This window comes from Esox lucius, chromosome 3 (assembly GCF_011004845.1).
Source record: "Esox lucius isolate fEsoLuc1 chromosome 3, fEsoLuc1.pri, whole genome shotgun sequence".
NCBI lineage: Eukaryota > Metazoa > Chordata > Actinopteri > Esociformes > Esocidae > Esox > Esox lucius.
The window spans coordinates 18,758,660-18,771,727 of NC_047571.1; the positions used below are offsets into that span (position 1 = coordinate 18,758,660).

The window sequence follows — 13,068 nt, forward strand, 5'->3', positions numbered from 1 at the left end:
GCCTGGAATCCCAGACTTGTTTGAAGTAAGGCAAGCAGACAGGATGGAAAGGTGCTTCCAACTGAGCCCACAGCTCACCTGCTATCTTAATAAACAGGTGGGCAGAAAATTACCAGGTGATAAATCCAAGGGACATTGGACTTATTCTCTGCAAAGAATTTAATACTAAAGTGATTAAATATTACTTATTAAGGAAGAGGATACTGAGTAGCAATCTTTATTGTTATAAACAGGAGACTGACAGAGTCAGAAACATATGTCCTGTATAGACTAAATCTTTGACAGGAACAACAAACTGTGTTGATTTCCCCTGATAACTCCCAAAACACAATTAAAATACTTCTGAGAAACAATTTATCTTGAAAACTTCTAACAACACTTGTTCTTGTATTTGGACATTTTGATATTATACTAAATTACACCCAGTATATGTACTTCTGTTCTAGTGCCTTGCTTGTGGTTGTGTGTGCTGGTCGTGACTCAAGGGGTATGGTATAGAGGGATGTATGGGAAGTTGTCAGAAGTTTAACGTGTTTTGGGAAGGGGGTGTTGTGTTTTATTTGTGGTGTCTTTGTTCTGTCTCATCCTTTCTAAATTTGTAGCTGTTTATTTGTTTTATTGCTACGAATACATTTGGAATAAAATGAAATAAAATACAATTCTCAAAACACATGATGTCACCAGCTACCCTTCAGCTCGGTTCCTGCATCCCAGATTTGCAGCATGATTCCTTGTCTCCTCCCACCCTCTGCTGCTTGTATAAATACCCCCCACACAGCGGGATCTAACTCCAAGACCAACAGACATAGATCACATAGACTGACAAGTGACAAATCAAACTCAGCCAAAACCAAAGAAGAAACTAAAGACAAAAAAGAAACCTCACAAATTAATGTGTGAAATAAAGAGACTGAACTACCAAAAAACGGTTTCCTCAGGTCCTCAGATCCACCAGGACAGAGAAGACAAGGTGAGAAGAAGGACTCCTGAAGGACCTAGGCAGTGATCCACCCTGAGACCCAAGCAGCCAATCCAGTGGTCCTCTAGAATGTGGCTGGATTTAGCCTTGTGTCTGTCCTGCCTGGTGCTGTCTGCCCATGGCCAGGACAGAGCACCTCTGCCTCACTCCAGCAACCACACAGGGAAATGCCTGTACACCTTCATGGTGGACAACCCTGCCCAGGCCAGCTGCCCCGGAGCAACCGGAGATCCTGAGATGGAGGGGGTAAAGTCTCGTCTCACCCTGCTGGAGGCCCTGGTCAACCGGCTGCTGGGGGACAAGGGAGCGGGCGGAGAAGGGGCAAGGCCTGGGGGCGACAAGACCACCCAAGCGGCATGCTTCCAAGCCATGGGAGAGAAGAGCCAGCTTCAGGAGGACAAGAAGCAGCTGAACCGGAAGGTGCAGGAGCTCCAGAAAAGGGTGGATAAGCTGAGTCTGGAGGCTGAGACACTGAAACAGAGACCCTGCCACCAGCCCCAGGCTGCTGGAGTAGGACTCCAACTGCATGAGTTCAACCAGAGAGCAGCCAGCAGTGAGTGTTAATATCCCTTATAACCTATCCCTGATCTGTATGTTTAAATGGGAGCTGGTGGTTGGAGCTTATTTAACATGGTCAAAATACAAGGATAGTAATGTAAACGATGTGTTCAGATCAAAATGACCAAAGATCTGCTTGGTTGCATAAGCAGAATGTTATACTGCATCAGGGTCAGTAGATGCTCTTTTTACAACACTGTGCTGGTCAGTTTTAGTGTCTGTAGTCATTTTGATGCTGCCTGTCAAATTCCTGGGACACCTACAAAGAGGATTTGTTGTCTCCGTATAAACTCAGATTTTTCAGGTTTATGGATAGTGTTTGTTTGGAGTGAATGACATCAGCCACAAAATCATCATCTAAACTAGCTCTCTCTCCGTCTGTAAGACCCCAGCGTTACTGCCTACCAGGAGATGAAGGCAGAGGTGACGGAGATCCCAGCTTCCCGTCTCATCCAAGAAGCTGGGCAAAACAACAAAGGTTTTTCCAGGGGTGTTACCTCCTGTAGAGTTACCTCCCAAACTCCCATCTATCTTCACTGCCCTTCTCCCCTTGGTGGCTTCTTAGAGTAACTACAACACAGGACCATGCAGGCACGACATCTCGCACAATCCACAATCCAAAACATTTTGAAAGCCGATCATAGGGTTAGCTTTGTGACACGTACCGCATATTAAGAATAAAACAATTTCACATTCAGTTTCATTAATGTAATGCCACTGTATTTGACAAACATGTTTTAACTGAACGTAACCATTTCTGTTCCCCGTTGTGTCCAGGATGTGGAGAGCTGGTGTCTTTGGGGGAACCTGTCCTGCACCGGAAGGCTGACAGCATCAACGGGAAGTACGGGGTGTGGCTGCAGGACCCTGAGGCCGTGGGCGGTACGTACAGCAACAGGACGGTGTGGCGCATCGACACAGTGGGCAACGACGTGCGTCAGCTGTTTGCCTACGAGGACATGGAGCAGTTCGCCAAGGGCTTCCCCATGAAGGTGCTGGTGCTGCCGGAGGCCGTGGAAAGTACGGGCGCCACGCTGTACCGCGGCTCCCTCTACTACCAGCGACGACGCAGTCGTACCCTGCTCCGCTATGACCTGACCTCAGAGAGCGTGGCGGCTCGCCTGGAGCTCCCCCACGCTGGCTTCCACGGCCAGCACCCGTACTCCTGGGGAGGCTACACAGACGTCGACCTGGCAGTGGACGAGCAGGGTCTCTGGGCCATCTACAGCACCAGCAAGGCCAAGGGCGCCATAGTGGTGTCTCGGCTGGACCCTGAGAGTATGGAGGTGAAGAGGAGCTGGGAAACCAAGATCAGAAAGAACACAGTGGCTAACGCCTTCATGATCTGCGGTCGTCTCTACACGGTGGCCAGCTACACCGCTCCAGACACCACCATCAACCACATGTTCGATACGGCCATCGGCAAAGGCAGAGCCATGGCCGTGCCCTTTAAGAACCGCTACCGCTACAACAGCATGGTGGATTACAACCCTGCTGAGAGGAAGCTCTATGCCTGGGATAACTTCCACATGATAACCTACGACGTCAGGTTGGGGAGTCCAAGCAGTACCAGCCAATAGAGAAGTCTGGCCACAGATGAGGGATTGGGTTGGTTTTCTACGCTGTTGTTATAATATTATGAACCAAAAACATTAGTAACAGCTTTACAATAAGATCCTAGCAATGATTCTGCATTGTTCTTCTGGAACATTTGTTTTCTTCTGACAATGTAAATAGAATAAATATTTCAATAAAACAAGTGGAAGGAGATTTTTATGTGATAGGACTTCTACTGTAAATGATAGGGCTTCCTATATGATAGGTATTTTATATGTTATGGGACTTCTATATAATTTCACATTCTATATGATATGACTTACATATTATAGGATTTTCTATTTGATATGACTAGGCCTGTTGCTACTCCATATAAACTTAAATGTTGCTTATTATTTATGTTTTCTTTTCATTATATAATGTTTTTCTTTACTTTTTCATTTAAAATTGCAACTGTATTGTCCATGTTAAGTGTATATAGAAGTCGCATTTTCACTATTGTGTATTAAAGACTACACACCTTCTTTTGCTTCTTTTGCTTCTTTTGCTGATGTAAAGGCTGAAATCAATACATTTTTGTTACCATATGTATATCATACTACCAGTGTGTGGACCAAGGATGACATCTAATAATGACTGGCTGGATGCTGCTACACAGTAAATGGAAGCTTTTCATTGGGTGGGTATTGCAGTGTTTCCATCTTATTTGTAATAACAGCAGCGGGTTGATAAATTGTGATGCGTTGCCACAGAAAAACTGAATTTTTTATTTTTTTCCTAAGCGGAGTGCAGTTTACTATTGCATGAGCATCAGAGTAGGGCAACCATAGATAATAGAACATAATTATATCTATGAGGGCAACAACGTCCTGCACCCGACGTTCGGAGTGATTTCAAAGAAACAAAACTAGCAGTGTCTGTGCACGTGCACATTTGTGTTGAACTGTCAGTGGCTGTAAGTGACTGTGACATAAGTGGCTGTGACATTGAAATAAAGAAGGTAGCCATCATCTGAACGACAGCTAAAGGTAAAAAGCCATCCAGCTAATCAACTCTGACAACTCAATTGCTAAAATCGGCTACAATAGATAAGCATCATACTGGAAACATGAGAGATTCGGCAGCAACAATAAGACCTCTGGTTTTCATATTTTGCCTTCTAGGTCGAGTAGAATATACTGTAAAATGCATTAAATACCCCCCGAAAAGGAAACATCTCCAAATGATGTTCACAAATAAATCTATTTTAATTCTAAAAGAGAATACAACCATTCTTTCTTAACTAAATGGCACATAGCTATTGACTAATGTGACCAAAAAACAAGCCTGTTGATAGCCAAGTATGCATACACAGCTTACAACAATGTACCACTGACAAATCAGCACGAGGGAACGACAGAGAGATATGTCAGTGTAGTGATGAACTGAAAACCTAAATTATATTATAATTAGGTTTTTCCAAGTTTGCTAGAATGTGTAAAATACATAGCTAGCCAGCTGTTGTTATTGTGTGACGCTCAATATCAGCTAACATTGGATAGCTGGCGAGATAGCTAGCTAGTACAGTTGCTAGCTATTCAAGCTAGCTGTGTCTGCTGTCCATGACTCTTCTGCACAGGCGGCAGCACAATTTCTAACAACACTAGGGGAGGCCTGAGAAGGAGGGGTGTCATGTCCACTGTTAATGCCTGACCAAGGGAGGGGTAAGAATTGAGGTGTGGGATAGTTGACATGGGGAGAAATATTCTGAGGAGGAGGTTTGGCACTTTACTAAGAAAGAGGTGAGGAGTGAGAAGGAGCGGAGATGCTTGACTGGGGAGAGATGAGTGTCTGAGGATAAGTGGCCATGGAGTTCCAAATATGCAGAACACAGGCTCAGCGCTAGAATTTGAAGAAACAGCTTATTACAAATACACAAAGATGAAACATACTCAGTTTATTTCAGTGCACAACACATTGATGTCAGACATGGATGCACTTACATCATGGTGGGAAAAAGACTGGAAATCCCATCCACTCAACATAGAAAACATTTACATTGTTTTTTGGGGTATAAATTCTGACTATCTTGTGATCTTATTCGCTCAAAATGATGTTTGGATTACACTAAGAAATGAGGCACAATATGGTGTGTCTGAGGGCCAGGACACCCTAGGCTTCATACACAGTGGGGAGAACAAGTATCGATAGACTGCCGATTTTGCAGGTTTTCCCACTAACAAAGCATGTAGAGGTCTGTCATTTAGTTAGTCTAACTAGGTCAAAAAACTGCTAATTTACGCCTTAATTTTTTTTTTCTGATAACACAAAAACGTCACCTAAGCACTGTGTGGTCATAGCCTAGTTGAGATGGCTACATCACCGTCTTTCCAGCGACGTGAACAAATAAAACATTTATGAGCACTTACACTGCTTGCTGCAATCTTTTTTCATATTATTTATAATATGTTTTATTAAATCGTATTCAACATTGAATTAACTACAGTGGGGAGAACAAGTAATTTATACAGTGCCGATTTTGCAGATTTTCCCACTTACAAAGCATATCATAGGTACTCTACAACTGTGAGTGACAGAATCTAAAACAAAATTCCAGAAAAATCACATTGTATGACTTTTAAGTAATTAATTAGCATTTTATTGCATGACATAAGTATTTGATACATCAGAAAAGCAGAACTTAATATTTGGTACAGAAACCTTTGTTTGCAATTACAGAGACCATGCCTTTCCTGTAGTTCTTGACCAGGTTTGCACACACTGCAGCAGGGATTTTGGCCCACTCCTCCATACAGACCTTCTCCAGATCCTTTAGGTTTCGGGGATGTCGCTGGGCAATACGGACTTTCAGCTCCCTCCAAAGATTTTCTATTGGGTTCAGGTCTGGAGACTGGCTAGGCCACTCCAGGACCATGAGACGCGTCTTACTCCTTAGTTGCCCTGGCTGTGTGTTTCGGGTCGTTGTCATGCTAGAAGACCCAGCCACGACCCATCTTCAATGCTCTCATGCAATTCTCCCCATTGTATGGGTCAGTGGTCTGGGGACCCATTTTGGTAAATTTTTAACCTGCAGTAATAATTTGTTTGAAATAGGATAAATAACACACTGTATTCAGCAAAAGCACACATTTAGTCACTGTATGCCGTGCAGTGGATCTAAACTATCAATATGGTTATTCTGATTATAGAAATAATGATATTGTAGAGGAGATATTAATTCTGTATTCATGTGGATCAAAACCGCAACATGTCACTTGTGACTGCCTACAATAACGAGTCCTTATTTAGGATGCAACGTGATTTGTAGCTCAGTCATTTGGCGGTGTGGTCTAAATTGGTTTTGATCCTCTAGAGTCTAGAGCAGTTTGATAGACAACTGCATGCTTGACGCGTCAAAATTTGAACCATGCCTGGACTACTACTTGGAGAATTGTTTCCTAATTTTGAGGCCGAAACCACCACTGGAAAAATAAAATTCCACGACTTCCTGGGTGACTCGTAAGTATAGGCTCATTTAAAACGCTGAAATGTATAATCTGCCTCAAACATTTAGTAATCCTCGTAAAGAATAGCTTAGACTGTATGTTGTTTCGCTTTTCCTTTATAACTGATATTCTACCGTACGTCGATTTCACAGTAGGCTTATAGTTCGAACTAATAGTAAGTTTCTGAAGAAGTTATACGTAGGTGTAATTCTTTATCAAAAATAAAGGTTTTGCATGTTTGCCGAGGTTTAAGGATGTTGCTGTGAATAATAGACTAATGCTAAGTAAATGTAAGCTACACTATAGGTCTTATAAAAATCATTGTGTGGATGAGCCTGTCACGAACGAACATCAGTTGTTTTGTCTTGTACTACTAGAAAACGATGACGATAGTCTACTCATAGTATCATCATATGTTTGAATCAGAAAATCGTAGTGTACATTTAGAATTTAATAACACTGCCTATGTACCGATTTCACGTTTGCAAGTGTAAATGTTATCGCTCCAATTACACAATCTCTAAACGCTCAATCTCATTGGATTTTTTTCCTGTTGCCTGAATTGTACAAATTTCACACTACAACAGTATTGCAGATTTTGTGCCAACACAATCTGAATGCAATCGAAGGCGTTTCCAGCAAAGGCAACGAGTTGGCAATTTTTGTCTCTGATCTATAAAATCTGCATGCGACTGCTAAATCCCCGCGGTCAACCGCTCTTCTCGCTTGTAGGGTTTGTGAATTCGGAAAGCGCTATCACGTGACTTCGGAGGGGAGTCGAAGCGGATGCACGGTACAGCATACCACGTTCAGCCACCAAGACATGATAGCTGCATGCAGTACCAATTCATCAAACACGTCATTTTAATCACCCTTGTTCAAACTTAACAATTATTGAACTTATTTAAACTTTAATTTAAATAAGTTGAACATTTATTGGATTTAGTTAATTAGGACATTGAATAAAACGAAATAAAGGAATTGGGCAACATTCATATGTGGTAGAGACACATTTTGCTGCAATAACGAATTTCCACCCAAACTTCAGATTTTATTTTTACAGTATTTCCCTGCGTTTTGCTACGTCCATACTTCCTTCAATTTACCCGGTCCCTACCGTTGAGAAGCATCCTCACAGTATGATTTTGCCATCACCATACTTCACAATCGGGATAGTGTGTCTTCAGGCATAAACAGTGTTAGGTTTGTACCACACAGCACTTTTTAGCTTTGGCCAATCGACCACCAAATCAGATTTTACTTTTTGAGTAACAGCTTCACTCTAGCCCCCTTCCAGTACAGTTTTATACAGAGCACTTATGACTAATCAGTGCACCATGTTAGCCATTTCACATTACGGTGAAGGTAGGGGTGTACTAACATTTTTCTGTTTAAGGAAATTGCATTTCTCTTTATTTTAATTGTATAAATGGCTTAATAGTTTTTATTATTATTTGAGAATTTGGGTTAATGAATGTGGTTGGGATTTAGCTTAAACATCCATGTGTCAAAATATGTCAATAAAGAACAACAACATTTCAAGGGGTGTACTTAATTTTTCGGATGAATGTATAGTGTATAACCGGATACTTGCAATTCAATCTATACCCTATATTTACTACAGACAGGGTCTGGAATCCGGAGCGTTTCAGTAAAAATGGTGTTAGACATTTTTCGTTATGTTTTTTTTTCTCTAAGCTCATTCAGTGAAAACGCTGATAACACAAAAACGTCACTTAAGCACTGTGTGGTCATATCCTAGTTGAGATGGCTACATCACCGTCTTTCCAGCGACGTGAACAAATAAAACATTTATGAGCACTTACACTGCTTGCTGTATTCTTTTTTCATATTATTTATAATATGTTTTATTAAATCGTATTCAACATTGAATTAACTACAGTGGGGAGAACAAGTAATTTATACACTGCCGATTTTGCAGATTTTTCCACTTACAAAGCATATCATAGGTACTCTACAACTGTGAGTGACGGAATCTAAAACAAAAATCCAGAAAATCACATTGTATGATTTTTAATTAATTAATTAACATTTTATTGCATGACATAAGTATTTGATACATCAGAAAAGCAGAACTTAATATTTGGTGCAGATACCTTTGTTTGCAATTACAGAGATCATACGTTTCCTGTAGTTCTTGACCAGGTTTGCACACACTGCAGCAGGGATTTTGGCCCACTCCTCCATACAAGACCTTCTCCAGATCGGCACAATCATAAAACAAAACCCCGAATTCTTGCAGGTGGTATAGCTCCCCATTCGTCCTGGAAAAATGTCTCCAGGTCATGCAAAGTCTTTGGGTCGTCTTGCATGAACCGCACGTTTGAGATCTGCCCAGAGTGGCTCGATAATATTAAGGTCAGGAGACTGTGATGGCCACTCCAGAACCTTCACCTTTTTCTGCTGTAACCGCTGGAGGGTCAACTTGGCCTTGTGCTTAGAGTCAATGTCGTGCCGGAAAGTCCAAGAGCGACCCATGCACAGCTTTCGTGCAGAAGAATGCAAATTGTCTGCCAGTATTTTCTGATGACATGCTGCATTAATCTTGCCATCAATTTTCACAAGATTCCCCATGCCTTTAATGCTCACACACCCCCAAAACATCAGTGATCCATCACCATGCTTCACAGCATGGTGATGGCACTGTCGCAGTAAAGGCACTGTCGCAGTAAAGGCTTCTTTCTGGCAACTATCAGATTTTTGTTCAAGTATCGTCGTATTGTGCTCCTTGAAACAACCACACTGTCTTTTTACAGAGCAGCATGTATTTCTTCTGAGGTTACGTGTGGGTTTTTCTTTGTATCCCGAAGAATTCTTCTGGCAGTTTTGGCTGAAATCTTGCTTGGTCTACCTGACCTTGGCTTGGTATCAAGAGATCCCCGAATTTTCCACTTCTTAATAAGTGATTGAACAGTACTGACTGGCATTTGCAAGGCTGTGGATATCATTTTATATCCTTTTCCATTTTTATAAAGTTCCATTACTTTGTTACGCAGGTCTTTTGACAGTTCTTTTCTGCTCCTCATGGCTCAGTATCTAGCTTGCTTAGTGCATCCATGTGAGAGATAACAAACTCATTGACTATTTATACACAGATACTAATTGCAATTTAAAAAGCCACAGGTGTGGGAAATTCACCTTTAATTGCCCTTTTCACCTGTGTGTGTCACCTCATGTGTCTGTAACAAGGCCAAACATTCAAGGGTATATAAACTTTTGATCAGGGCCATTTAGGTGATTTCTGTTATCATTATGATTTAAAAAGGAGCCAAAAAACTATGTGATAATAAATGGCTTCATATGATCTCTATCCTTAAATAAAAGACAGTTTTTATCAGTCATATTTTCAAAATCAATGCAAAAATTTCACAATTTTTGCCAGGGTATGCAAACTTATGAGCAAAACTGTATATCAACATGAAAACTGTATTATTTGTAAAGTCAGGATTCTATGATTGACTGAAATGGAAGAGCCTAGAATACAAACCTGCACACAATCACAGGAGCCAGGGGGTTTGAGGCCATTCCTCTGCAAAGCCTCTGCTAATCTCTGTTTCTCTTCATCACATCTCTTTACTTCTCCCTCGCGGTTCCTCTCTATCACTATCTTTCTGTAGTTGGGGTATCCTGTTCTCTCACCCCCGTGACTATACGCCTGTCTGCACCACAGAGCTAGGGCGAGCCACCACACTCTGCTTAGAATTCAGCAGGCGCAACGTGAAGATGATTGCCCTGTCCATCGACAGCTTGGAGGACCACCATGGCTGGATCAAGGTATACGTGGCTGTTGTAACACAGCTTTATAGAAAACAGGGGGTCATTTGGTTCAGTAATAGTACCAATGACCAGTGTGTTCCGTAATAGTGCCCATGACCAGTGTGTTCAGTAATGGTACCAATGACCTGTGTGTTTCGTAATGGTACAAATGACCAGTGTGTTCACTAATGGTACCAATGACCAGTGTGTTCAGTAATGGTGACCTTTGACCACTGTGTTCAATTGAGGGCTGTGCTGTGGTCCTGTAGGACATCCTGGCCTATAACACTGAGGGGTGTGGCGGTGCCTTCCCGTTCCCCATCATAGCAGACCATCACAGGGAGCTGGCAGTAGGCCTTGGCATGCTGGACCCAGAGGAAAAGGATGAGCATGGCATGCCCCTAACTGCCCGCTGTGTGAGTATAGAAACACACATATGAATGTTTACACGCAACAACTGTTTTCTCAGACAACCTTTCTCACTTTCTTCCTGCCAGACTCTCAACTGTTTCTCAGTTTCATGATCTTATGGTGAGTCATTGCCCACTATAAGATCAGCACCCTCTTTCTTGACACTTTCCCATGAACATTACTTATTCATGCTGACTGGTGGGGGGGCATGCACAATATCAGTCCTTTGCTGCATACAATTACTTCATCTGATTAGGTATGTGATCTGCTTCATTCTGTATTTCTTATACACACACACACACACACACACACACACTGTTTCTCTCTTTACAGTATTGCAAGTGAGTACAACCATCTACTACCTGGATAATGCCCTGCCACCAAACTGTGACATATTTGTGTTTCTCAGGTTTTTGTCATTGGCCCGGACAAGAGGTTGAAGCTATCTCTGCTCTACCCTGCCACAACGGGCCGGAACTTCGATGAGATCCTCAGAGTGATTGACTCCCTGCAGCTCACAGCACACAGCCGAGTGGCCACCCCTGCTGACTGGCAGGTCAGTTGACCAACCCATCCCAAGGTTTAAAATCTCCAAGTAGCCACGTATCACTATACTGTAGCGCCCACAGCTTCCTAGAGGGAGAGTGATCAGTTAAATATACTGTAAATGGCTGCTTGATCATTTGTCGCTACTGCAACTTATTGTATTGTTCCCCTGAATAATTCCAACCTTTCCTCAGAGCAATAGAGATTGTTTTCTAGTCATATATCAGGCAGCATATCGATGTATATTTATTTGTATCCATGTATATTATGCAGCCTGGTGAACGTGTGATGGTTCCTCCAACCATGCCAGAAGAGGAGGCAGCAGCCATGTTCCCTGCTGGGGTCTACACCAAAGACCTGCCCTCAGGGAGGAGGTACCTACGATATACACCTCAGCCACAATGGCGGCAGAGTCACACCGATAGTCACTCAGCCACTGATCCAAACACACAGGGAGAGGAGGTGGTGAAAGAGAAAGAGAGAAAAGAGAAAGAGGAGAGAGAGAAAGAGGAGGAGGAAAAGGATGCCAGACCTTATGATGGTGGAGTGCTGATTATATCACAAGATGACTAGAAGTAATCTCACCCGTACTGTTAAAAAAATGTTTTAATGACGTTGGAAATAATGATACACATATAAATCACTGTAGCGACCCTGTGTTCATGAAAATGGATATTCCTTACTTCAGCATGGTTTTCTGGAACCCGAACGTGTCAGTGCCACTCAGGCCAGCAGGTTGATGACCACCAGGGATGGCTCGCTCACCTGCATGCAGTATTGACGTTTCAATGATATGACAATAATCACCATCTGGTTGGTGTAGGTAACACATGCTCTACCATTAAAATACCTGTTTCCAACAGTTCACCCCACAACCAATAACCGAGGCCTTCCCACATGTCTGACTTAGGGAAAGAAAAACCCCTAACCCTCACTGAAATAGCAAAAAGAAAACTTTGACAAACCACCTTTTTTTGAATACCCAGTAAATGTAAAACTGTTCCTAAATACTGATAATTGGATTTATAAAGTTGAATGTACAGTTTTCAGGTGATGATAAACAGGTGTGCTGCCTTCTGTTTAATTGTGATATTATTAATAAACTATTATGAACAGCAATACAGCCTCTAGTTTCACTTCCACCCTACATTTTGCAGTCAGTTGTAACCTTACACTTCATTCAGATCAGATCTCTTTGCATGACAGCTAAGGTGTTTAACAGTGCCAGGGTCAAGAGTAAAGGCACGGTCAGTAAACTGCAGTGCTGGTCTGGTTAGTGTTTGTAATAATAGCAGCAGAACACAGGATCAGTGCAAGCTAACGTAGTATTTATATACTATTGTATGAAATACTCAGGAGTTTGTAAAGTTACAAATGTAATGTGAAATCATGCGGCACTGCGTGCTATATCCAGCAAAACTATATTCTCTACCCCCTCTTAAACTAATATTGTGTCGTTGGTGTAAACATACAGTACCTCACAAAAGTACACAAAGAGTACACCCCTCACATTTTTGTAAATATTTGATTATATCTTTTCACTGAAGAGACTGAAGAAATGACACTTTGCTACAATGTAAAGTAGTGAGTGTACAGCTGGTATAACAGAGTAAATTTGCTGTCCCCTCAAAATAACACAACACACAGCCATTAATGTCCAAACCGCTGGCAACAAAAGTGAGTAAACCCCTAAGTAAACATGTCCAAATTGGGCCCAAAGTGTCAATATTTTGTGTGGCCACCATTATTTTCCAG

At 42.0% G+C, this 13,068-nt stretch overlaps 2 protein-coding genes across 3 annotated transcripts; both read left to right on the forward strand.

The window, feature by feature from the left end:
* The first annotated feature begins 654 nt into the window (after nt 1-654).
* On the forward strand, nt 655-3,435 carry LOC105022138 (myocilin). The gene is made up of 3 exons (XM_010890305.3): nt 655-1,532; nt 1,923-2,015; nt 2,315-3,435. The coding sequence occupies exons 1-3, from the start codon at nt 1,049-1,051 to the stop codon at nt 3,115-3,117; spliced, it is 1,380 nt and encodes a 459-aa protein (XP_010888607.1). The 5' UTR covers nt 655-1,048; the 3' UTR covers nt 3,118-3,435.
* A 2,988-nt stretch (nt 3,436-6,423) lies between these two features.
* LOC105022123 (peroxiredoxin-6-like) lies at nt 6,424-12,467 on the forward strand. Of its 2 annotated transcripts, XM_010890293.3 has the most exons (6): nt 6,424-6,592; nt 10,218-10,374; nt 10,626-10,772; nt 11,177-11,323; nt 11,587-11,687; nt 12,002-12,466. In XM_010890293.3, exons 1-6 carry the CDS (start codon nt 6,501-6,503, stop codon nt 12,051-12,053), a joined length of 696 nt encoding a protein of 231 aa, XP_010888595.1. In that variant the 5' UTR covers nt 6,424-6,500; the 3' UTR covers nt 12,054-12,466. The 2 variants fall into 2 exon arrangements, with proteins under 2 accessions (XP_010888595.1, XP_010888586.1); XM_010890284.3 differs by having other exon boundaries at nt 11,587-12,467.
* The last annotated feature ends 601 nt before the right edge of the window (nt 12,468-13,068 follow it).